This window comes from Papio anubis, chromosome 20, assembly GCF_008728515.1.
Source record: "Papio anubis isolate 15944 chromosome 20, Panubis1.0, whole genome shotgun sequence".
Classification (NCBI taxonomy): domain Eukaryota; kingdom Metazoa; phylum Chordata; class Mammalia; order Primates; family Cercopithecidae; genus Papio; species Papio anubis.
The window spans coordinates 41,155,121-41,180,726 of record NC_044995.1 but is presented as its reverse complement, the minus strand read 5'-3'; the positions used below and the strand labels follow the sequence as shown (position 1 = coordinate 41,180,726).

Sequence of the window (25,606 nt, the reverse complement as noted above, 5' to 3'; positions counted from 1 at the left end):
TTGGCCAGGCTGGTCTTGAACTCCTGACCTCAAGTAACCCGCCCGCCTCGGCCTCTCAGAAGTGCTGGGATTACAGGCGTGAGCCACTGCCCTCAGCCAAAAGCTTGAATTTTCTTTGTCACGTCATACACGGTGGTATCAAGAATAAAGATAGTTGTGCGGGTCGTTGTAGATGTGCATTTGCAGCAAGTACATACTTTTAGATGCATCGTAGGATACTGCACACTGGCTATTTCACTGCACACAGGTTTTATTCCACATTGTCTGGCTGCTCATCCCAGCATGGAAGTAGCAGTGGCTGGATGCCCACTCTGCAGTGTCCTCCGCTTTCCGCGCAGTGTCTGGTTGAGGCTTCCAGCAGCCTTGTGGTGTAGTTCATGTCATTAAGTCCATTTTACAGATTAGAGCCGTAAGTCTGAATGAGAGATTTATCCAAAGTTAATTACCTACTAAAGGGCAAAAGCAGGAAAGGAGGGTCTCCTCCTCCTGGATCCTAAACTCTTTGCCATTGCTTTTTTTTTTTTTTTTTTTTTTTGAGATGGAGTCTTAACTCTTGTCACCCAGGCTGGAGTGCAGTGGCACGATCTCAGCTTACTGCAGCCTCTGCCTCCCAGGTTCAAGTGAGTCTTCTGCCTCAGTCTTCTGAGTAGCTGTGACTACACGTGTCAGCCATTGCACCCAGTTAATTTTTGTATTTTCAGTAGGGATAGGGTTTCACCATGTTGGCCAGGTTGGTCTTGAACTCCTGATCTCGGGTGATTCTGCCTGCCTCAACCTCCCAAAGTTCTGGGATTACAGGTGTGAGCCACCACACTTGGCCTAACAATGCTTTTTTGTTTGTTTGTTTTTGGTTTTTTTGAAACAGAGTCTCGCTCTGTTGCCCAGGTTGGAGTGCAGTGGCGTGATCTCGACTCACTGCAAGCTCTGCCTCCTGGGTTCACGCCATTCTCCTGCCTCAGCCTCCCGAGTAGCTGGGACTACAGGCACCCGCCACCACGCCCAGCTAGTTCTTTTTGTATTTTTAGTAGAGACGGTTTCACTGGGTAGCCAGGATGGTCTTGATCTCCTAACCTTGTGATCCCCCCACCTCGGCCTCCCAAAGTGGTGGGATTACAGGTGTGAGCCACTGCACCTGGCCTAACATTGCTTTTTTGTTTGTTTTTATTTTTTTTTGGTTGTTGTTTTTTTGAGACAGTTTCGCTGCATTGCCCAGGCTGGACTGCAGTGGCGTGATCTCGGCTCACTGCAAGCTCTGCCTCCCGGGTTCACGCCATTCTCCTGCCCTCAGCCTCCCGAGTAGCTGGGACTACAGGCGCCTGCCACCACACCCAGCTAGTTTTTTGTATTTTTAGTAGAGATGGAGTTTCACTGGGTTAGCCAGGATGGTCTCGATCTCCTGACCTCATGATCTGTCCACCTTGGCCTCCCAAATTGCTAGGATTACAGGCATGAGCCACCGTGCCTGGCCTTACCATTGCATTTTTAAGCCCCTTTTGGAAATTGCTTATTTCACTAGTTACCCCCTCTAGTACCCAAAATGTGGCCGAAAACCTGGACAGTTAGAGAGATCCTGACATCCCAGGTGAAGTCACTTCTGGGACATCATACCCAAGAAGTTGGCCTTTCTGCTGCAGGAATAGGTGGAGCCAGATAAAATTGTTGATTGCTTTGAGGAGAAAGTGTTTTGAAAGTTGCATTTTATTTTTTAGGCTGTAACAGAAGACAAGTACGAAATACTGCAATCTGTCGACGATGCTGCGATTGTGATAAAAAACACAAAAGAGCCTCCATTGTCCCTGACCATCCACCTGACATCCCCTGTTGTCAGAGAAGAAATGGAAAAAGTATTAGCTGGAGGTAGGGAGGCCGAGACAGGCCGGCAGGGCTTTGAAAACGTGGTGTTCCCTCACTATTCAAATGTGCTATTCAGTTTTAGACTGCTTTGGTAAAAGGCTACGTTGTAGATTGACCACCTTTACTCTGAGATCACATCTCCCGTTGGCTTTGAGTACTTGGGAGTTTGACAAAACGGTCACACTAAAAGTGAGTAGCACTTTTCGTAGGGGACTGCACCATTTTCCTTTAACTTCATCCTTGAACATTCTCAAACGTGAATGTGGTAGTTGCTTTTCCGTGGAGCCATTCTCTGGCTGTGGAGAAGTGTGTCCCTGGTGATTCTATGGTTTTAAAGATGAGACAACCAGACGGTTTCTGCATGAGCACCACGTTGGAGTTTACCAACAGCCTGTGCTGCAGCTGAGCTGAGGGCCTCTTCGTTTGTCCTCTGCCGTGGCTCTTATCATCTAAAGTGACAGAAGCACAAAGAGCTAATACAGAGTTTTGGATAAAGTTTAAACAGTTGTCCAATTTTTCAGACTATCTCATTGGACCTCGCACTAATAATGTGCTCACAGTCCATGGCCCGCCCCTCGTGTGCCTGTCTTCAGGCCTTATCCAAACCCCTGGTGTGCAGATGGCAGAGAAGACAGACGCTCGGCTTGGCCGCAGCATAGGCTGGCATAGCGCTGTTGCTGTTTACCTTTGGTTCTCATAGCTGATTCCGACTACCAAAGCCCTTCTAGTTGATCAACGTAGGGACGCTGGACCTTTGACCAACAGGACTCTCTCTGTCAAGGGCTGGGGCTAGGGCAGTCCCGCCTGGTGGGCGGAGTTGGTCCCCTTTGCCGCATATGCCTTGGGATGGCTGTTGTGGGATGCAGAGAGGGAGTTCCTTTCCTCTCCCCCGGCCTTTTTAATTTTTTTCCTATTGAACATTTTAGCATAGCTAATTTATTGGGAGAACATGGGGAGGAGGCAAGGGAAGAGGATTAGAAGATAGGCTCCACCTATCTCTCCCCTCCCTCATGAGATTATTCCTTTTAGAATAACTCCCCACTTTTGTTTTTATGTTTGTTTTATTTTTTCTTTTTCTTTCTTTTTTCTTTTTCTTTTTTATTTTTGGATGGGGCCTCCAATTTTTACAATTTCCTCACAGGGCAGAGTTCAATGTGCTCTAGTTTCTCCTTCCCTGGTCCAGGGTGGAGATGAATTCAGCTTCTGGGAAACTCAGCTGCCCTTTAGAAAGCTGCCACATCCCCTTTCCACCTGACAGAAACCCCTTGGTCAAACTGTGCCTTGTCTTCTTATTCCATCCATGAATAGAAACGCTATCAGTCAACGACCCCCCGGACGTTCTGGACAGGCAGAAATGCCTTGCTGCCTTGGCGTCCCTCCGACACGCCAAGTGGTTCCAGGTTTGCATTTTGTTCTTCTCTTTGTCTTTTGGTAGAGAATTCCTAAGTTTTAACTTGGCTAACTGTCACCATAAAGATTCCTTAACATTGACGATAGCCGTGCCGAGCTTAGCACCTGCGGTTCCGCAGGTCCTAAAGGAGTGCACCTCAACAAATTCGACCCCAAAAGAGGCTGAGACTGAATTGGTGGGCTGCTGCTGCTGCTTTGTGTTAAGAGTAATACTTTCTTGTACACGTAGTGAGATTGCGGCTGGCCACACCCTTGGTGGTCGCCATCATTGACTGTTTACCCTTGGCAAAGCAGCACCGTGACACTTGTGTTGTTCATGTTGACCTGTGCCCTGGGCGGTGCCTCAGACTGAAGAGCCTGTGTTTTGTTCCCCTAGGCTCGAGCCAACGGACTGAAGTCCTGTGTCATTGTGATCCGGGTCCTGAGGGACCTGTGCACTCGCGTGCCCACCTGGGGTCCCCTCCGAGGCTGGGTAAGGATGTTGCTATGGCTACTAGGGGGTGGTGTATGCAGAGTCTCTAGGATATCCCAGGAACACTTGATGATCACGGGGCAGGAGTGGCCCCTTGATGTGTGGCTGGTGTGTACTCTCCAGAGCTGCCTGTGTAGCTGCTACTGCTTGCCACACCTGGGGTTGGGGTTGGGGTTGGGACAGTGTGGGTCAGGGCCCTTTGCAGGGGTCGCACAGCTCAATCCCAGCAGGAGGCTGGCAAGGAGGTGGGAATGATCCCTCTGGGAAGGTTTGCAGATGCTCTCACGCTGGACCAGTTCTTACCAGCTGTTGCTATTTTTTTTTCAGCCCCCTGTTGGGGTGGTTTTTATATTTGTAAATAAATGGTTAGATTTTAAGTATGAGATACTACATTATAACCTCAGCTTGGTCTCTGAGCTCACAGAGCCTGCAGGATGTCATGTCTGGTCCTCCCTGTCCTAGGTGCAGTGGCTCAGGCTTAGCCCTGAGGCTTTGACTTTACCTGACTGGATGGCTATGAGTCCCACGTGTGCCCTGACCCACTCATCTAGTGACAGCTCCCTAGTGGCGGCCGGCCTCATCCTGTAGGTTCTTGGCTCACTGTCCCTCTTCCCTTTCAGCCTCTCGAGCTCCTGTGTGAGAAATCCATTGGGACAGCCAACAGACCGATGGGTGCTGGCGAGGCCCTGCGAAGAGTGCTGGAGTGCCTGGCGTCGGGCATCGTGATGCCAGGTTGGGGCCTTGTGCTTCGCAGGTTGCAGGGAAAGGACAGGGTTCCAGGCCGCCTCCTGGCGGGTACACTGACTGGGTTAGGACAGGAGCAGCCCCGTGTCCACTCCCTAGAGCTGAAGCATGTGACTACCCTCTGGCACCATCATATCCAGCCCTGACCGGGTCCGCAGCTGTCATTCAGAGGGCGGATCCGGGGCAATGGTGACCCACTCCCACGTGACTTTCTTGCTCTGAGACACTTGTGAATTATTTCTGTCAAGGGCTGGACGCCGAGTGGGTCACCGAGCTAGGCATGTTTTCCAGAGCTGGGTGTGGATGGGGCGCGGGGGGTAACACACCTAGTTCCCTCAGCCAGCACACCTCTTCAGAGATGCTAAAAGATAATCCTCTGCATATCTTCCTTGTTTCCTGCCTTCAGATGGTTCTGGCATTTATGACCCTTGTGAAAAAGAAGCCACTGATGCTATTGGGCATCTAGACAGACAGCAACGGGAAGATATCACACAGAGTGCGCAGGTATAGTCATCGCCATTGCCAACGTGCGCCCTGACCCAGTCTGTAATCACTGGCTTCCAGTTCCATTACTGGGTATTCCCAGGGTAGCCCCTGGACTCGTAGGCTCAGGTCGGGGACTGAAGGCAAAGGGATCGTGTCTGATACAGGGCGCCCCAATCTGGGCTGCTTCTTTCCCCTGGTGCCATGCCTGGTTGTCGTCTGCCCCCTCCCTTGGCTTGCTCGAGTGCCATTTTCGGACACTGAGTGGTGCTGGGAGATGTGTTTGCTGTGCGGACTGCTCCGGGGGACCTTCCCCTGCAGGCTACCACATGGCTCCGTGTGGCAACCAGTCCCCAGGTTGGGGTCTCCTGTATTCCTCTGGAAGGGGGGTGGTCACAGGCTGGCCTTCCCCCACAGCAAGGCTGGACTTGAGCATTCAGGCTCTCCCCTGGCTGGTGGGGGACCCCTTGCTGTCGTAGAGGAGACCATTAGCAGCCCTTCAGCTCTGCCCCTCCTCAGAAGGCAGTAGTGAGCGCACACTCCATGACCGGGAGCACAGGGCAGCTGAGTCAGAGCCTCTTCCCCTTCTCCAGCACGCACTGCGACTCGCTGCCTTCGGCCAGCTCCATAAAGTCCTGGGCATGGACCCTCTGCCTTCCAAGATGCCCAAGAAACCAAAGAATGAAAACCCAGTGGACTACACCGGTAAGCCCACGGCGGTTGCCTGATGGCTTGGGCTCCAGGAAGAGTGGCCATCTGCATCTCTCAGCCATGCCCTGCTCTCTCCTTGCAGTTCAGATCCCACCCAGCACCACCTATGCCATTACGCCCATGAAACGCCCAATGGAGGAGGACGGGGAAGAGAAGTCTCCCAGCAAAAAGAAGAAGAAGATTCAGAAGAAAGGTACAGGCCGGGCGCGGTGGCTCACGCCTGTAATCCCAGCACTGTGGGAGGCCGAGGCGGGAGAATCGCTTGAGCTCAGGAGTTTGAGACTAGCCTGGGCAACATGGCGAAACCCCGTCTCTACAAAAAACACAAAAATTAGCTGGGTGTGGTGGCACACCTGTAGTGCCAGCTACTTGGGAGGCTGAGATGGGAGGATGACTTGAGCCTGGGAGGCGGAGGTTGCAGTGAGCAACTGTATTCCAGCCTGGGCAACAGAGCGAGACCTTGCTTAAAATCAGTGTTGAAAGATTTAAAAAACTAAGTAGATAAAAAAGCAGGAAGGTGCAGACCTCCCCTCGTGCTGCTGCTTTATCCATCTGGTCCTATGAAGGCTCACCCTGAAGCTATAGGGAGTGCCTGCTTTTGTTTCATTTTTCTTACTTGTGATTTCTGAGTCCTTTAACAATAATGAGGCATGATTGGGGATGTAGAAGATGAGTAGGATGATGGTGCCACAGCTGGAGGCCACAGGAGAGGTGCAAACTGGATTCAGTTTGTGTGGCTGCCCCACCCACTGTGTTACGCCACAGAGGCAGGCCCGGGGGCTAGGATTGGCAGAGCTCTCGTGGAGACCTGCCATCGTGCTGATCCAGAGCCACCTTGGTGTTCTCTCTGTAGAGGAGAAGGCAGAGCCCCCCCAAGCTATGAATGCCCTGATGCGGCTGAACCAGCTGAAGCCAGGGCTGCAGTACAAGCTGGTGTCCCAGACTGGGCCCGTCCATGCCCCCATCTTTACCATGTCTGTGGAGGTTGATGGCAATTCATTCGAGGCCTCTGGGCCCTCCAAAAAGACGGCCAAGCTGCACGTGGCCGTTAAGGTAAGTGTGGCCAGCGTCACTATCTTCTAATAGCAGAACCATGATCTTTGTTTTGGGCCCCATATGAGCCATTGTCTCTCAGGGAAGGCATGTAGATCCTAAAAACACACATAGTTAGATGGCGGGTATTTGCAGGTCACATGTGCCAAGAACGCCTTCCCACTGTGGCTGGCAGGCAGAGGGGTCCCCAAACATAGTTGGACATTAGGGCCTCCTGGGAGCAGAAGCTGAAAGGAAACAGCCCTCCTCCAGATGACTTTCTGGGTGGGTGCCTGTAGGCCATGGGGAGGCCCTGCATGCATGGCTCCCGGGCTGAGCCCTGCTTCAGTGGGACCTTGGGGATCTCGCTACCTCTGCAGGTGTTACAGGACATGGGCTTGCCGACGGGTGCCGAAGGCAGGGACTCTAGCAAGGGGGAGGACTCGGCTGAGGAGACTGAGGCGAAGCCAGCGGTGGTGGCCCCTGCCCCAGTGGTAGAAGCTGTCTCAACCCCTAGTGCGGCCTTTCCCTCAGATGCCACTGCCGAGGTGAGCACGTGGTGGGTGCTGGGAGTCACTGCCAGACAGAGCAGGCAGCCATGTGTCCTGTCAGTGAGGTGGTTACTGGTCCTTGATGATTTGCCCCAAAAAGCTGACCTTTCAGGCCAGAAGCCCACACAGGAAGCTGGGTGCTGCCCTACAAGCCGTGTGGGGGAGGGCCTTGTGGATGTTGTCTCAGCATCCTAGGCTACATTGGGGTGGCCCTGGGTTGAGAACATGCTGTTCAGAGGGGAGGCACAGGGAAGGGGCACATTGCTGGAAGGCCTTCACGAGAGTGGGTGGAGACTGTCTGGCAAGGACTGGCAGTGTATGAGCAGCAGACGCCCGGCCTCAGTCCTGCTGCTCCTCCTGTGTGGCTGGAAAGCCCATAGCTGAGTTTATCGGTCGTTCTTTCTGTTTTCCCTGAGAACGTAAAACAGCAGGGGCCAATCCTGACAAAACACGGCAAGAACCCAGTCATGGAGCTGAACGAGAAAAGGCGGGGGCTCAAGTACGAGCTCATCTCCGAGACCGGTGGCAGCCACGACAAGCGCTTCGTCATGGAGGTGCGCGGCCTGGAGCTGCCTGCTGGGGCATCCCATAGGGAGGCCTGGGGTCCCCCTGCCCCTAGAGGGAGGCACTAGGTCACCTCTGTCTGCACTTTCCAGGTTGAAGTGGATGGACAGAAGTTCCAAGGTGCTGGTTCCAACAAAAAGGTGGCGAAGGCGTACGCTGCCCTTGCTGCCCTAGAAAAGCTTTTCCCTGACACCCCTCTCGCCCTTGATGCCAACAAAAAGAAGAGAGCCCCAGTACCCGTCAGAGGGGGACCGAAATTTGCTGCTAAGGTGAGCAGTGACCCTTGAATCTCCTGGCTCAGGCATGGGTTCTCCTGCAATGTGAGCACAAAGGGAATGTCACTTCCTGTGTTCTCTTCTAGCCACATAACCCTGGCTTCGGCATGGGAGGCCCCATGCACAATGAAGTGCCCCCACCCCCCAACCTTCGAGGGCGGGGAAGAGGCGGGAACATCCGGGGACGAGGGCGCGGGCGAGGATTTGGTGGCGCCAACCACGGAGGCTACATGAATGCTGGTAAGGGCCCTTGTACTGCACTGTCCCCATCTTCCCCATGTGCATGCTCTGGGAACAAGTATGCGGGGCTCCTGGGGTGGGCCTGAGACACTGCTGGTCCCTGGTAACCCTATCTTTCCCCTTCCAGGCGCTGGATATGGAAGCTACGGGTACGGAGGCAACTCGGCGACAGCAGGCTACAGTAAGTGCGTTTCTCTCTGTCTGACCTGGGAAGCAGCCACAGTGTAGCTTCTGGGCCTGAGTTAGCAAAGGGCGGCCAGAGCAGCCTCGAGGAGGCTGTAGAAGGGGCACACACCTTTTTGCGGTGAATAGGTCATATGGCCCTCGACCCCCCCCGTCCTGCAGTGGGATTGATTGTGTTAACACACAAACTCGTGTAACTGCAAAGTTCCTTAAAAGTTAGAATTTTAAATTTCTCTGCTTTAAGCCATGCGAAGCACCAATCTTGTGAATACGCTTTTCCAGCCAGTGCACAGCTCTTGTCTTGAGAAGGAGCCTTCATTGGGGGGTTACAGGAGCAGAGAAATCTAAAACATGAATTTCAAATGTGGCGCTCTGTGCCCTTTTTCAAAAGAATTCTAATTTCTTCTCTCTGCTCTGTCTCCCCCTTTTGTAGGTGACTTTTTCACAGACTGCTACGGCTATCATGATTTTGGGTCTTCCTAGAGCGTCTAAAAGTATTGCACACAAAATCAACTTTTTACTCCAATTTCCTCCAACTCCAAAACCCAAAGTGTCCGTGCTGTGTCCCTGTGCTTCACTGGGTTTCTCAACCGTGGCTTTTCACCGCAGCTTGTCTGAAACTCTTAGCCTGCAGAATTTAAGACAATGGCAGTTTTTATCGTGATTTGCCTTTGAACTTGGTCCTATTGAAGTTCACACTAAGTGGAAAACAATTTTTTCAGAGAATGTATTTTTGTGCAGAATTGCACAGAATTCTAGAGACAGCGTTGTTCGGCATCAAGGCAAAAGCCCACCTTTGCTTTTTATGGAAAGCATTACTTTATTTAAAGAGACAGACATTGACGCATTTTAATCTACCTTTGTCTTAATTTACAGCAGGTTTTGTATGAATTTTTAACCTTTTAACAAACTCCCAAATCTGGTTGATGCCTTTGACAGTGATGAAAACGATTTCACCACATCTGAATCCAGAGAAACCGGCTTTTTTCTTATTACGAGCATGTGAAAACGTTGGGAACGTGGGGAATTGTGTATTGCGCTGAATTAGCTTCTCCCGCCTCTTGTAATGCTCTGGTGGGTTCTTGTTTGGGAATGCAATGTTTTGTGGCTGGTTTAGCTAGAGAGTGAACTCTCAAAGGTATCAAAACTGTGCTTCCATTATTAGTGCAAGAAACAGACAGGCTTTAAGGGGTAGATGACGTGAAATTTTGCAAGTCTTCATTACAGCTGCAGATGCATGGGATTCTGGATTTTTTTGTTTTTAGTTTATTGGGACTTTAAAAGTAATCAAGGAGAAAGAACCGCGATGTTCCCTGCTTCTTCAGTAAAGGGCTGGCTTTTCCTTGGGCAGAGGTGGTGCTGCTGCATGTGCAGCTGCCACAGACTCCGAAGGCATAGAAGTTTCTGTCTACAAACACAGAGTCATTCTGGCTCTTTACTGAGGCCCCTGTTTTCTGGCAGGTGTCCTCCTTGGAAACTGGTTTTGGCTCTGATCAGCGGTTATTTTTTGCAGCAAAGCCTGCGTCTGTGTTGACTTGCAAGATTTTACGTTTATTCAGGCAAAAACTGGTCAAAATGGTTACTACGTGATTTGTTCCCAGAGGTTTGAAACATTCAGTGAAACTTTTTAAAACTTTGATTGCATGATGTATTTTTTTTTAGAAAGTTATTGTTTGAGAATAATGTCTTTTTATACCAGGAAAATAGTTATCCTGAATGACGTTGAAAACTCCCCCTCCCCTTTATTTTTTTTTAATCAATACATGTGAAAGTAACAAGCCCTCGGCCCTTGCGTCTTCATTCATTCCCGGCTTCAGGCGGGGCGAGGTGGTGTGCTCAGTGCAGGACACTGGGGAAGCTGGGGCAGTGGGGCTGTGGGGTGTGGGTCCTGGGTCCTGGTCGGGGTGTTCTGAAGATCCCATCCTCCCAGTCTCCTCGCTGAGCTGCCGCATGTTCGCTTTCTGGCATTGTGGGACACGTCCTCCCCCTTGGTGTCTTGGCTTTGTGATGGGGGGCGAGGGAGGAGGCCTGCCTGAAGAACACAAACTGAAGGTTGCAGATAGTTCTGTCCACATTGTCGTGTAGGCAGCCCACCACACCGGCGTGGGGTATACATCTCCAGTGGGTGGAGGCACATGAGGACTCCCAGTTACCCCACCCAGGAGGCGGTGGGCCCTTGGTGTCCTCAATCTGGGAAGGAAGGACAGGCAGTGTGGGAGCCTCCCCTTCCATCCCACCCACCCTGGGCCTGGCGGTCTGGGCAGCTTAACTGGGCAAAGGTGGCTGCATTCACAAGCCGACCCGCTCTGAGAGCCCAGGAACTCAGCTGCACCTGCTGATCAGCTTGGGCATTGCCCAGCTTGGCTGGAGAGCTACCACCATGACCTGGCCTCCCGCCTCACCCACCCTCTCAGCCTTCCCACGCCCGTTCGTGGAGACCCCCTCTGTGGGGCTCCCTTGCAAGGCTTGGGGTGCAGCATTCCCTCAGCCAGTGCCATCCACTTTGTTCCACTCAAGCCTCTGGTGGGGCTGTGTATTGACAAACCTAGTTGACCAGAAGTGGGGTCTCGCTGCTACATTTTCAGCTTGCAGCTGAGAATGTGGTGGCTGCACTGCACGCTCTCAGCCCTGCTGCTCAGTCCCACGTGCACCCAGCAGCTGTGCTGGGGACAAGGAAGGGGCGTCGGGGACATCAGGGCAGTAGGTCTAGGCCTCACCTGGCTGTCCTGGCCCCAGCTGTGGCCAGTCTTCCCCCACCAACCAGGCTGGGGCTTGCTCACATCCTGAGTCACATGCTTGCACGAGTATCACAAGGGAGGTGCCTGCATCATTGACTAAGTCTCAATTTGTCTTCCATGAACCAAACCAGCTCAGACCAGTTGGTCTCAGGATGATGACGGTCCAGGGGCCTCTTTAAACAGTATCTCTTGGGGATCTCCAGGCCTGTGCCTGTGGAGCCTGTTTCCAGCACAGCAGGGAGGAGGGGGGTGGCCGCTGCTTCTCTGGGGCTTTGCTTTTCCTGTCACCATTGGGGATCTCTGGGTAGCCGTCAGCTAGCTGTGAATGTCGTCCCGCGCTCGGAGTCCATCTCATTGTAATGTTGACATCCGCTGCAAAAGCTGCTGGCGCGTGCTGCTTGGCAAAGCCCCATTGTTGTCATCAGCTGCTGGGTGAGTGGAGCTGAAGGCTGGGCCAGCCTGAATGGCTGCGCTAAGGACCGGAGCCACTGCTCCTCTCCCTCCTTTTTCTGCTGCCTCTGACCCGGGCTTGTGGGTCAGCCTTCAGGACCCATGGCTGCCGCCTGCCCTTCCCTCCCTTCCCCCTGCCCTTTCCCGTCCTCCGCCTGACCCACTGCCTCCCTGTTTAGGTCAGTTCTACAGCAACGGAGGGCATTCTGGGAATGCCGGTGGCGGTGGCGGCGGGGGCGGTGGTGGCTCCTCCGGCTATGGCTCCTACTACCAAGGTGACAACTACAACTCACCGGTGCCCCCAAAACACGCTGGGAAGAAGCAGCCGCACGGGGGCCAGCAGAAGCCCTCCTACGGCTCGGGCTACCAGTCCCACCAGGGCCAGCAGCAGTCCTACAACCAGAGCCCCTACAGCAACTATGGCCCCCCACAGGGCAAGCAGAAAGGCTATAACCATGGACAAGGCAGCTACTCCTACTCGAACTCCTACAACTCTCCCGGGGGCGGGGGCGGATCCGACTACAACTACGAGAGCAAATTCAGTGAGTTGGCTTCCAGAGCTCCTTGGCTGGGCCAGGGTCCAGGCCCCAGCAGTGCAGCCCATGGAGTGGCGGAAGCTCGGCACTGCCCAGACCACTGGCCGAGGGCCTTAGGAGGAGGACACGTGGTGTTGGCTGTGGGCGGGTGCTAGGAAGATGGGGCGTGGGGCCCCTTGGTGCCGTCTTCGCCACTTTCTCTGGTATGTTCTCCGAAGGCAGGGGTAGCTGAGGCCTCTGTCTCTAGGCCCTGGCTGTGGGTGAGGCTGCAAGGTGACTTCCTGGGACTTGATCTAGAGAGTTTTGCATCCAGCCCCTGCAAGAGCCTGATCTCTCCGCCACCGCCTCTCCCGCTTCCTCATGCACAGACCCAGCAGGCCCAGGCTGCACCAGTGGCCCGGTGGGGCTGAGTAGGTGTGTCCTTGGGACCCAGCAGCTCTCAGCAGCAGGCCAGGGACTTGACAGAGGCTGCACTGGGTGTGCGGGTCAGAAGGGGGTGCTGTTTGTCTGGTGCTACTGGCTGAGGAGAGACAGCTGCTGGGGTCTCGTGTACTTCCTCAGCTGCTGCTGGGAAGTTTGGGCTGCAGGAGCAGTTGAGAAGGCACCCCACAGCAGGGCTTTGGAGCTTGGTGACCAGCCCAGCCCAGGGCCAGGTGACCCTGCAGGGCTGCAGCTGGCTCCTGGCGCTTATCTGTTGGGCTGATGTGTGACATTGAAGCAGGCAGGGAGAAGAGTTAGAGGCCCAGGGTCTGGGCCAGGGGCCGGCCGCGTCTGAGGCGCACCACAAGGCCCCTGGGCCACCCCAGTTGTGTGTTTCCTGGGGCCCCTTAACCACCCTGTCTTCTTTCCCCTAGACTACAGTGGTAGTGGAGGCCGAAGCAGCGGGAACAGCTACGGCTCAGGCGGGGCATCCTACAACCCAGGGTCACACGGGGGCTACGGCGGAGGTTCTGGGGGCGGCTCCTCATACCAAGGCAAACAAGGTGGGCCTGGAGCCCCTGGTGGCACAGCATGGGGGCCCGGCACCTGCTATGAAGCGGGATGTGGACCTGGTGGGAGCAGACGGCAGCGTGGGCAGGGCTGCAATGGCAGGTGGGCCCTGTGAGAGAGAATACACACTTGGGTGCACTGGCAGCTGCTAAGGCTTTCGGGAGTGGCTGGAGAGCCAGCAGTGTCCCCACTCTTAACCCCTGGTACCTGTGTGAAATGTGGGTGACATGGAGGCCAAACAGCGGTTCCCCTGGTTCTGGCCAGTAGCTCAGCTGTGGGCTCAGGTAGCTTCCCCCAGAAACAAGGGTCACAGTGGTCCCACCTCTCGGAGTCTTGGTGTCAGCCTTGTCCAGTAATGTGTGGTAGGCAGGCAGAGCCGCATAGGAGGCCACGAGTCTTGCCCACCTGCATCCTGGCCGAGTCTTGGGTGTGGGCTGCCTAACCTGAGCCCCGCTGGCTGGGCCCCTCGGCTCTAATCCACCACTCTCTCTCCTAGGAGGCTACTCACAGTCGAACTACAACTCCCCGGGGTCCGGCCAGAACTACAGTGGCCCTCCCAGCTCCTACCAGTCCTCACAAGGCGGCTATGGCAGAAACGCAGACCACAGCATGAACTACCAGTACAGATAAGCCCCCGCGGGGCGGAGATTTCTACCTTCTGCACTTACTCCCCATCAGAAGATCGAGTTTATGCATCACAGTTAACATGTCAGCTGGCCCTCCAGGCCCCCGCCCCCACCCCGTCCACGTTGCTGTGTCGTGAGGTGCAGCGGGTCACCCTGTGGCCCGTCCTGTGACCCATATTTAGCCGTGTTTGGGACTCCGTGTCTTCAATGGTTTGTTAGTTGCCATTACAACTTTGTCTGGGTAGAGTTTTTGAGTTCTTGCAGTTCAGTATCCCTCTGTCTATTCACACTTGGTGTTAGTGGTAACTCAGTTTGTCTTTAAATAGTTACGGAAGGGATACGTCATTTGTTAATGCTTTTGTGAAGTGAGTTAAACGAGCTTTCTGTATTTTAATGCTTTAGTGTTTCAGTTTTATAAGTGAAGATTTTATTTTAAAAACCAGTGGGAAAGAGTGGGGGGTTTCTTTTTATGTCTGGGTCATTCAGGCAGTACATCTGAATTAAGCTGAATGTAGACAAATAAAGAAAAACAAAACTGCGCCCGTCTTAGGCCTGGGTGTCTGACCCACCAGCAGCGCAATGAGCAGGTTTCCCCGCTCTGTCCCTGCTCGGGGAAAGCAGGGCGGGCCAGCAGGATGCTCCCTGGTCCTTAGAGAGGGTCCAGTTCTGACCTTCTAGACATTTTACTCATGCTCAGCGAAGGCTGGTTGCTGGTCTCCTGGGCTGTGTAGACCCAGTGTCCCACCAGGCTCCAGGCTCCCACCGTCCGTAGAGGGGCTCACAGTGCCCATTCTGGTCTTGGGGAACCCATCACAAAACAGGCAGGCTTTTTCTGCTCCCTGATTTTGGTGTGGTTCTAAGTACACCAGTGATGTCCTCTGTAGGGGCATGCCTGTGGTGGAACACACAACCCAGTTAGAAAAAGAAAGGGCAGGTGAGGCCTGGGTAACCCCAGCCACGGATCGTCAGTGGCTGGAGGGAGCTTCATGTCTGTGCTGGAGCTGCAGCCTGCTCGCCATCTGGAGGCTCAGCAGAGTGGGGAGTTGGGGTTCTCACACCAGCAGATTTCCCTAGAGCGTGATTCTCCCATCTGAGGCAATCTCGCCTCCCAGGGGAAATTTTGCAATGTTTGGAGGATGTTGTCACAGCTAGCAGGTGCTCTGGGATCTAGTGGATACAGGCCAAGGATGCTGTCAAGCATACTATGCTGCCCAGAAGAGTGGCCCACAGCGGGGACCTGCCTTATCGAAATATCAGGTGTGTGGAGGTGGAGACCCTATGCTAGAGCAGCCCTTCTAGCTCCACCTTGCCTGGGGAGGGAGGAGGAGCTCTGGTTTCAGGGCATTGCTGGGATTGCCTTTCCCCAGGATCCCTGTCGGCCATCCGGGAAGAACTGTACTTGCCAAGCCTGGGACCACACATCTACAGAGATCCTGCTTTGCTGACCTGAGCCCCAGGCCTTGGCCTCCTGTGCTTGGGTAACCATGGCCACTGGGAAAAGTGAGGACCATTTTTGACTCAGAATCATTCAGCTAATGTAGAATATCAAGTGTGCTTTCAAAGGATGAAGATTTGCTTTCTTGGAGAGGTGAAAGAACAAGTTGTGTGCTAGAAAACTGTTGAGGAATTCTCATTTGTGTTAGAGCAGAGGAGGTCCCAGATACCAAGTGGCCCCTCCCAGGAAAGGGTGGGAGAAGAGGACCTGAAGTACCCTGAGATCCTAGCAGTGCACACAGTGGAGGGATGAGGATGGATGAGTCCTACCCCCAATTTTGATGGGATGTGTTCATGTCCTGTCTCCTCTCTTGGACATATTAAGGGGTTGGGACAAGAAGAGACTCCTGTGAGATCAGCAGACCTTGTATTTGAGGAGAGAATACCAGCCTGTAACACCCATGGAAGGGATGCCTCCTGGCCCCACCTGCCAAATACCTCCAAACTCCGGGCAGGCGCCTGCATTCTCAACACAGGACTCTCCTTGCAGTTTCCCGCTCAGTGATCGCTACCAGGGTCGTTTCTGAATGTAGACCCACCACGAGGGACGGATTCCATCCGCCCGCCCTGCTGCAGATCTGCCGCATAGCAGGCACGTGTCTTGGAGAGAACAGCTCTGAGCACAGCATCCTTGGAGCCCTCAGTCCGCTCAGGGGCCTCACCGGTGCTGATTATGCCGTCATGCCGCTTGCCTGTGACAGTATCCCAGCTACAACAGGACGCTGGGTTCAGGAAGATGTGGCTATCACCTTGAGCACTGACAGTGGCCTTCCGGGCCAGTTGCCTTCCAAACCCAGGAAGCTGACCTGCAGGAGGGCCTACAAATGGGCCCTGTAAGAGCTAGGCAACAGTTGGCTTGTGATGAGACACCTCAACGCTTTGGGTGGACGGTGTCCTACATGAGTTGATAGGATGGGGTGCTTGGTGGATGGGCCATGGAGGTCCGTGAGCGGGAACTGGGCACACACCATCCCAGAGGGCTCAGGATGCCCCAGGAGGGAAAGAAGGGCAACAGACTACACGATTGGACATGTGTGATTGGCTGGGATGAAGTTGGAGGGAGGGCCGGGGGATTGGTACTGATTCCAGGGAGGAAGTATTGGGGCTTGATGAACTATGATGAAAGGAGGCCTCTGAGCCATAACAAGGGGCACATCCAGGATTTCCGCCACCCTGGATTTAGTAGAGCCAGTAGGCCCTGGTATGTCACTCTGGGCAGGGATGCTGTCAGCCCTGAGGGTTGCCACCCACCTGTTTGTTGTCCTCTGTACTGGCAGGGAAACATACACCCCTTGTCTCACCACAGACTTTGCTTGTGTAGTCAGTAGGGCTGGCCCTGCCCCAAGGACTCACTGCATGTACCCGGACCCCTAGGCCTGGCCTTTGCAGCAGAGGTGGCAGCTTCTGGATTCCAGCTGTAGCTGTGAGCCCCTTGCTGGCTGTGCACTGCACGGGCCTGAGACCGCTGGATACAATGTTGGGCAACAACTCAGCCAGCCTGATGGCAGGCTCAGAGGCTCACTCTAACCCATCCCAGAATAAATGGAGACTTCATGTGTTCATTGTTTCATTCACTCAACATGCGTTCGTTCATTTTTTTTTTTTAAGAGAGACAGGATAGACCTGTAATCCCAGCACTTTGGGAGGCCGAGGTGGGCAGATCACGAGGTCAGGAGATCAAGACTGTCCTGGCTAACATGGTGAAACCATGTCTCTACTAAAAATACAAAAAATTCAAAAAAAAATTAGCTGGGCATGGTGATGGGCGCCTGTAGTTCCAGCTACTCAGGAGGCTGAGGCCGGAGAATGGCGTGAACCCAGGAGGCGGAGCTTGCAGTGAGCCAAGATCATGCCACTGGACTCCAGCCTGGGTAACAGAGCAAGTCTCCATCTCAAAAACATAAAAAGAGGATATTGCTCTGTCATCCAGGCTGAAGTGCAGTGGCATCATTATAGCTCACTGCAGTCTTGAACTCCTGAGAGCTCAAGCGATCCTCCTGTCACAGCCTCTGGAGTAGCTGGGACTACAGGGCTGTTCTTCCATACCTGACTACTTTTCTTATAGAGGTGGGTCGCCCAGCCTAGTCTCAAACTCCTGGACCTTAAGCAACTCAGCTTCCCCATAGTGGCTGGGATGACAGTGCCACTGTGCCCTGCTGTCCTGTTTATTATTGGGTGATGATTACATGTCAAGTCTGGTGCTGGTTGCTGGGAACCTGCTCTCAACCCACATGGCTTTTCCAGGCACAAAGAGGGCTGTGTCACAGTGGGACAGGGAGTGCCTTGTCAAGGGTTTCCCCTCAGGTGAGAAAGGATGGGTGAGTTGGACCCAGGAGTGTTAGGAAGGGAAGGGGAGGCCAGGCAGAGGGAATAGCTTGAGCAAAAATACAGCTGGGGTATGAGGATGGGCTTGAAGAAGCTGAAGTCAGATGGGTAGAGCATTTTGGATGCAAAACGAAGGAATGCTGGGAAATGAGACTGGAGGTCAGTGGGATCTTGAGGGCCCCCAAGTGGAGGGCCAGGCACAGGAGTGCTTTCTAAGGGCAGTGGGGAGCCATGGATGGATTCTGACCTGGGAAGACCTCAGGCCCTTTCAGGCTTCCCAAGAATATTATTTATTTTGTTGGCCAGGCTGGAGTGCAATGGCGTGATCTCAGCTAACCACAACCTCCGTCTCCCGGGTTCAAGCGATTCTCCTGCCTCAGCCTCCTGAGTAGCTGGGATTACAGGCATGTGCCACCACGCCTGGCTAATAGTGTATTTTTAGTAGAGACAAGTTTTCTCCATGTTAGGCAGGCTGGTCTCGAACTCCTGGCCTCAGGTGATCCACCTGCCTCAGCCTCCCAAAGTTCTGGGATGACAGGTGTGAGCCACCACACCCGGCTATTTATTTTTTGAGATAGAGTCTTGCTCTTAATACCAGGCTTTAGTTTTGTTTTGTTTTTGAGGCCAGTCACCATCTGCCATCAGGCTGGAATGCAGTGGCGGGATCTCTCAGCTCCTGCCATCCATGCCTCGGGTTCGCGCTCCTGCCTCAGCCTCCGAAGGTAGCTGGGACTACGGAAGCCTGCCACCCTCGCCCAGCTGGTTTTGCCAGCACAGGTAGGCGGGGTTTCACCCGTGTCAGCCAGGATGGTCTCGATCTCCTGACCTCATTGATCCGCCCGTCTCAACTCCCGAAGTGCTGGGATTACGGAAAAACCCGAACCGCCAGCGCCCGGCCGCCCATTTTTTTTTTTTTTTGAGAGGATGGAGTCACCGGCTCTCTGTGCAGCCCGGGCTTTGTTTTGGATGGAGTCTTTATACCGTGAGCTTTGTTTTTAAGATGGAGTCTTGCTCTGGCCGCCAGGTAGATGCAGTGGAGCGATCTCGGCTCACTGCAACCTCAGCTTCCCAGGTTCAAGCAATTCTGCCTCAGCCGCCCGAGAAGCAGTAACTACAGGTGTGTGCCATCATGCCCAGCTAATTTTTGGTTTTCGTTTTTTTTTTTTTTTTTTTTTTTTTTTTTTTGAGACAGCGTCTCACTCTGTTGCCCAGGCTGGAGTGCTGGCGCGATCTCGGCTCACTGCAAGCTCCGCCTCCCGGGTTTACGCCATTCTCCCGCCTCAGCCTCCCCAGTAGCTGGGACTACAGGCACCCGCCACCACGCCCAGCTAGTTTTTTGTATTTTTTTTTAGTAGAGACGGGGTTTCACCGTGTTAGCCAGGATGGTCTCGATCTCCTGACCTCATGATCCACCCGCCTTGGCCTCCCAAAGTGCTGAGATTACAGGCGTGAGCCACACTGTGCCTGGCCAACGAAACTTTTTTTTTTTTTTTTGAGGCGGAGTCTGGCTCTATTGCCCAGGCTGGAGTGCAGTGGAGTGATCTCAGCTTACTGCAACCTCAGCATCCCAGGTTCAAGCTATTCAGCCGCAGCCTCCCGAGTAGTTGAGTAAGATTACAGGCACCTGCCACTACACTTGGCTAATTTTTGGATTTTTAGTAGAGACAGGGTTTCACCATGTTGGCCAGGCTGGTCTTGAACTCCTGACCTTGTGATTCGCCTGCCTCAGCCTCCCCAAGTGCTGGGATTACAGGCGTGAGCCACCGCACCCAGCTGAAACAGTATTTTTTAGACAGGGTTTTGGTCTGGTGTGCAGTAGTGCCATCATGGCTCACTCATCCTCCTGAGTATCTAGGACTACAGGCCACACTGCCTGGCTAATGTTTTTCTTCATAGATTCAGGGTCTCAGGTTGGTGTCCAATTCCTGCCTCAAAGCTTCCTCTCTTCGGCCTCACAAAGTGTTAGAATTAACAGTTGTGAGCCACTGCGCCTCAGTACAGTTGTTTTGGTTGCTTAGCTGAGTGGGTGTGTGGGAGAGGTGAGAATAGGGGCCCTGGAGACCACAAGAGGCTTGAGTTCTGGAACATCAGAGCTGAGGTTTACAGTGATTTTTGCGGCCGAGTACACTGGTTTTGATAAGGGAAGCGCTCCCAGACTCGAGGGTTAAAAACGGTATGTCAAAGAAAAGGGGCCCATCTCATTCTCAGGGAGACGATCATTCTCTCCACGGAGTAACCAAGAAGTCTGTGAACTCCCAACTCTTGGGCCAGTGCGTTTGTCTTCTCAAAAGATCTGACGCCTAAGGTCATCTTGCTTGGCAACGGGGCAGTAGGTGGGTGGCAATGTCACAGAAGGACAGTTCACACACGTCCGATGAATAAACTGGAGAAATCCTCCAGGTTACCGAAATGACCACCCAAACTCAGAGCTCCAAGGACCCTTATTTCATTCAGCAAAACCCCTAACTCCCCTCTCCCAAATGTTCTGTATTCCTCAGTCAGTGCTCAGAAGTCCGTATTCTGGACCCAGGACCTCAGCACCCGCTCCCTAAGGCCAACCACATAGTCCCCTATTTGGGGGCTCCCCTGAGCAGTCGCGGGCGATCCCAGAGAAGGCAAGGTTGGGGATCTGACAGCCCCGGTCACGCACCTGGGATGCTGCGCAAGCCTCCATGTGAAGAGCACGGAAACCGCCCCAGGCCCAGCAGCTGCAAACCACCGCTTCCAAACTTCCCGCTGGTCCCTAGGCTCCGGGTGCCCACCGCGCCTTCCTTCCTTCCTTGCGCAATTAACAAGCTCCGACTCCAGATGGGATTTCGCAGGCCCCGCCCTGTGTATAAATTCTCTTCGTCCTGGGGTTGTCAACAACCTTTTTTTTGGAGACGGAGTCTCCTTTTGTCGCCCAGGCTGGAGTGCAGTGGCGCCATCTCCGCTCACTCAGTGCAACCTCCGACTGCCCGGTTCAAACAATTCCCCCGCCTCAGCCTCCTGAGTAGCTGGGATTACAGACAAGAGCCACCACGCCCGGCAACAAACTCTTCTAATTGGCCGCACTCGCCGGCCCCGCCCTCACAGAGTGTGCCACTGCGTGGAGCGCGCCGCTTCTCATAGGACGCTTCTCATAGGACGCAGGCTCCGCCCCCTGATCGGCCGCTTTCCTGGTCTCCAGGCAACGCCTATGGCGCTGTCCACCGTGCTGAAGCCGCACACCAAGCACCGCCTCTAGCTGCAGGCTCACGGCGCCCCCAGCTCTCCCAACAGGGGCCACTAAGCCTCCGCTGCGCCCTATCCCCAGTTTATCTGTTGGTGATAGTTAGAACCCACTTCCTTCCACGCTGACTGACAAAGCCCTACTGTCTCATCCAGCTCAGAGGGAAACCCGAGGCATCCCACGATTTTGTGCCCTCACCTCCACACCCTCATCTGCTCGCCTCCAGCCACACTGACCTCTGTGCTGCACAGCTGACAATCCAGACACATTCCCACCTCCAGGCCTTTGCTGTTAACTGTTCCCAAGACCTGGAATGCTCTCTCCGATTCGGCATGACTCCTCCATCCTACTTTCAGGCCTTAAATCCCACCTTCTCAGTGAGCCCAGCCCTGACTATCCTGTCCTACTGAACACATTGACCTCTCTATATATGTATGTATGTATATAATTTTATTTTTAGTGTTTTCGAGACAGGGTCTTGCTCTGTCGCCCAGGCTGGAGTGCAGTGGTGCGATCATAGTTCACTGCAGCCTCCACCTCCCGGGCTCAAGCTATCCTCCTGCCTCAGCCTCCCGAGTAGCTGGGATTACATGTGTGCAGCACTGCGCCCGTATAATTTTTTATTTTTAGTACAGGCGGGGTTTTCGCCGTGTTGCCCAGGGTGGTCTCCAATTCTTGGGCTCAGGCAATCCACCTGCCTCAGCCTCCCAAAGTGCTGGAATTATAGGCGTGAACCACTGCATGCGGACTAGAATATATATATTTTTAAGTGGGTGGATTAAGCCTCTTGTTGATTATTGTTGAAGCCGGGTCATTGGTTACAAGGTGATAACTATGCAATTCTCTGTACGTTTGTCTATGCTTGAAAAGTGTGTAATAAAGAATGTCAGGGGGCACCGTGATCTCCAGGAAGGGCAGAGAACCAGCATTGGGGGCTACACAGCCAGTGATGGTACCCCAACGCCCACCCCAGACATAGCCCAGTGAAGAAGCCTCTGTCACAATGACTAAGTACAGAGAGTGTAGTTGATGCCACAAGGATTACTGTGGCTGGACACCAGATGTGCAACCACCTATAAATTTCCTGAGTGTAGCTTCAGTTTTGAGATAAACTGTTCTTATTTTCATGAATCTCTGTAGCATGGATGTAGCTGCCTCCAATCCCTGTCCCTAGTGTTTTCTAGCCCAAGGGCCTGTTTCTACTTACCACTGGCTTTTGATCCAAATTGTGAATGGCAGAACCTGAGCTTCTGCAGCCTGGCGGCAGGGCAGGCTGGGAAAGTAACTGTCAATTATAACTTCTATGGAAAGGCAGACTTAGCCTTAACAGATACGACATTCTCTCAATGCAGGGGAGTATGATGGGGGTCAGGTGTTAGGTGGCCAAGAAAAGCAGGGGTTATACTAGCTTCAGAACAGCAAATCCAGGCAACCCTTAATCCAATCAGCCATTCATCCAATCATGGTGATTGCATTCTAAAATGCAGAGGATTCCCTCCAATATTCCGGAAGCTTCCGATAACCAAGAATGGCAAGCAGGTCAGAGCTCCAAGAAAAGTTCACCCAGAAAGGAAAGAGGCTCACATTGGATAAGATAATGAAATGCAGTTTTTGAAACCTAAACCACAGAGCGGCAACATTGGCTGCACACAGAAATTCCTTGAGGCTTGAAACAAAAAACAAAAGAAAACTGATGACTGAGTCATCCCCATAGATTTTTTTTTTTCTTTCTTTCTTTTTTAAAGAGATGATCGGCCAGGTGCAGTGGCTCACGCCTGTAATCCCAGCACTTTGGGAGGCCGAGGCGGGTGGATCACCTGAGGTCAGGAGTTTGAGACCAGCCTGACCAACATGGAGAAACTCCGTCTCTACTAATACTCTAAAAATACAAAATTAGCCGGGCGTGGTGGCCCTTGTCTGTAGTCCCAGCTACTAGGGAGGCTGAGTCAGGAGAATCGCTTGAACCTGGGAGTTGGAGGTTTCGGTGAGGCAAGATCACGTTATTGCACTCTAGCCTGGGCAACAAGAGCGAAACTCTGTCTCAAAAAACAAAAACAAAAACAAAAAAAAACTCCACAGGTAATTCCATGTGCAGCCAAGAGTGAAAAACAGTGGTTCTGAAACTTGAGTGGGCATCAGAATGAGATAGAAGGCTTGGCAAGAAGCAGATTTAAACACATATTGGCCAGGCGCTGTTGCAATCTTCCTGCCTCAGTCTCCCAAGTAGCTGGAATTATGGGTAACTTTTTAAATTTTTTTTTTTTTTTTTTTTTTTGCCATGTTGCCCAGGCTGGTTTCTAACTCCTGGGGTCATATGATCCACCCACCTTGGCCTCCCAAAGTGCTGGGATTACAGGCATGAGTCACTGCGCCTGGTAAACGTTTTTGAAAAATAAAAATATTAGCTGGGCCCGGTGGCTCACACCTGTATCCCAGCAGTTGAGGTCAGGAGTTCAAGACCAGCCTGGCCATCATGGTGAAACCTCATCTGTACTAAAAACAAGAAATAGCCGGACGTGGTGGCTCACACCTGTAATCCCAGCAGCACTTTAGACCAAGGCAGATTGAATCACCTGAGGTCAGGAGTTCAAGATCAGCCTGGCCAATATGGAGACACCCTGTCTCTACTAAAAAATACAAAAAAATTAGCTGAGTGTGGTGGCTTTGTGCCTGTAGCTACTCAGGAGGAGCTGAGACGGGGAGAATCACTTGAACCTGGGGAGGCAGAGAGGTTGTAGTGAGCAGAGATCGCTATTGCACGCCAGCCTGGGGCAACAAAGAGCAAACTCCATCTCAAAAAAAGGCTGGGTGCGGTGGCTCACGCCTGTAATCCCAGCACTTTGGGAGGCCAAGGCGGGCAGATCACGAGGTCAGGCGATCAAGACCATCCTGGCTAACACGGTGAAACCCCATCTCTACTAAAAATACAAAAAGTTAGCAGGGCGTGGTGGCGGGCGCCTGTAGTCCCATCTACTTGGGAGGCTGAGGCCAGAGAATGGCATGAACCTGGGAGGCAGAGCTTTCAGTGAGCTGAGATCGTGCCACTGCACTCCAGCCTAGGCGGCAGAGCGAGACTCTGTCTCAAAAAAAAAAAAAAAAAAAAAAAATTAGCCAGGCATGGCAGCAGGCACCTGTAATCCCAGCTGCTTGGGAGGCTGAGGTAGGAGAACCACTTGAACGCGGGAGGTGGAGGTTGCAGTGAGCTGAGACTGTGCCACTACACTGTATCCTGAGCAACAGAGTGAGACTCTGTCTCAAAAAAAAGAAAAAGAAAAGAAAAAGTAAAGAAAGGATGAGTGTTGTAGACAAAAGCAGGTGCAAAGGCCCTGAGGTTGCCTTGCTGGTGGTCAGGGGTGTTTTCCAGGTGTGGCCTTACTAAGGATGCCCCACCCTCTGGGCAACTGGCATCCTTAGCCTTTCTTACAGGATAGGAGGCTTGAGGCTCTCGGAGACATCCTCTTGGCCAGAGTAACCCAGTTTGACAATTGAAAGGACGTCTTCTGGGACAATAGCGCTCTCTGCTGGCCAGGATAGATATCAGATCAAGTTGTAATGATAACAATTACTATATAATATTGTATATTATTATTATCTTTTTTTTTTTTTTTTTTTTTTAGTGAGGTCTTCACTCTGTCATGTGAAACTAGAGTGGCAGCGATCTCAGCTCCTGCAAACTCACGCCTCCCGATCCCTTGCTCGTCTCCTGCCTCAGCCTCCCTATGCTTGAGACTAAGCGCTCCATCCCAGCAGCCATTTAATTTTTTGTGTTTTAATAGAGAGCGGGGTTTCACCGTGTGGTAGCCAGGATGGTCGATCTCCTGACCTCGTGATCCGCCCTTCGACTCCCAATGGGGATTACAGGCGTGAGCCGCAGCCCGACTATTATTATCTTTTTTAGGGTTTGAGTCTCACTCTGTTGCCCAGCCTGGTGTACAGTAGCCCGATCATAGCTCACTGCAGCCTCCAACTCTTCATCTCAGTGAATCACCTGTCTCTCCTTCTCGGTAGCTTCCAAGGACTACGAAACATCACCACCACACCATGTTAATGTTTTTGGTTTTTTTTTTGCTTTTGTTTTTGATTTTTGAGATGAAGTCTCGCTCTGTTGCCTGAGGCTGGAGTGCAGTGGCGCGATCTCAACTCAACTCTGCCTCCCGGGTTCAAGCGATTCGCCTGTCTCAGCCTCTCGAGTAGCTGGGACTACAGGCATGCACCCCCATGTCTGGCTAATTTTTTAATTTTTTTTATTTTTTATTTATTTATTTATATTTTTGAAACGGAGTCTTGCTCTGTCGCCCAGGCTGGAGTGCAGTGGCCGGATCTCAGCTCACTGCAAGCTCCGCCTCCCGGGTTTACACCATTCTCTGGCCTCAGCCTCCCAAGTAGCTGGGACTACAGTCACCGCCACCTCGCCCGGCTAGTTTTTTGTATTGTATAGAGACGGGGTTTCACCGTGTTAGCCAGGATGGGCTCGATCTCCTGACCTCGTGATCCGCCCGTCTCGGCCTCCCAAAGTGCTGGGATTACAGGCTTGAGCCACCGCGCCTGGCTAATTTTTTAATTTTTTTAGTGAAGGGGAGGTTTCACCATATCGGCCAGGCTGGACTTGAACGCCTGACCTCCAGTGATCCACCCACCTTGGCCTCCCAAAGTGTTGGGATTACAGGTGTGACCGCCTGGCCCATACTCTGTTAATATTTTTAATTTTTTTTTTTTT

The 25,606-nt window shown here is 52.8% G+C and overlaps 1 protein-coding gene across 9 annotated transcripts in view; it reads left to right on the top strand.

Annotated features, from left to right (window-relative positions):
- Positions 1-16,913, top strand: part of ILF3 (interleukin enhancer binding factor 3) — a 43,611-nt gene extending 26,698 nt beyond the window's left edge. For 3 of the 9 annotated variants that reach the window (XM_021930699.2, XM_009193477.2, XM_009193478.4), the window contains exons 5-20: positions 1,710-1,857; positions 3,163-3,254; positions 3,641-3,736; positions 4,357-4,468; positions 4,887-4,984; positions 5,557-5,668; positions 5,757-5,867; positions 6,528-6,727; positions 7,087-7,254; positions 7,674-7,811; positions 7,914-8,090; positions 8,183-8,336; positions 8,464-8,517; positions 11,887-12,249; positions 13,098-13,226; positions 13,730-16,913. In XM_021930699.2, coding sequence (XP_021786391.1) covers positions 1,710-1,857; positions 3,163-3,254; positions 3,641-3,736; positions 4,357-4,468; positions 4,887-4,984; positions 5,557-5,668; positions 5,757-5,867; positions 6,528-6,727; positions 7,087-7,254; positions 7,674-7,811; positions 7,914-8,090; positions 8,183-8,336; positions 8,464-8,517; positions 11,887-12,249; positions 13,098-13,226; positions 13,730-13,863 — 2,286 coding nt within the window. In that variant the 3' untranslated portion in view covers positions 13,864-16,913. Of the gene's footprint in view, positions 1-1,709; positions 1,858-3,162; positions 3,255-3,640; positions 3,737-4,356; positions 4,469-4,886; positions 4,985-5,556; positions 5,669-5,756; positions 5,868-6,527; positions 6,728-7,086; positions 7,255-7,673; positions 7,812-7,913; positions 8,091-8,182; positions 8,337-8,463; positions 8,518-8,952; positions 10,300-11,886; positions 12,250-13,097; positions 13,227-13,729 lie in introns of those variants that run through there. The other 6 variants (XR_001897601.2, XM_009193480.2, XM_031659914.1 and 3 more) reach the window with 6 other exon arrangements.
- The last annotated feature ends 8,693 nt before the right edge of the window (positions 16,914-25,606 follow it).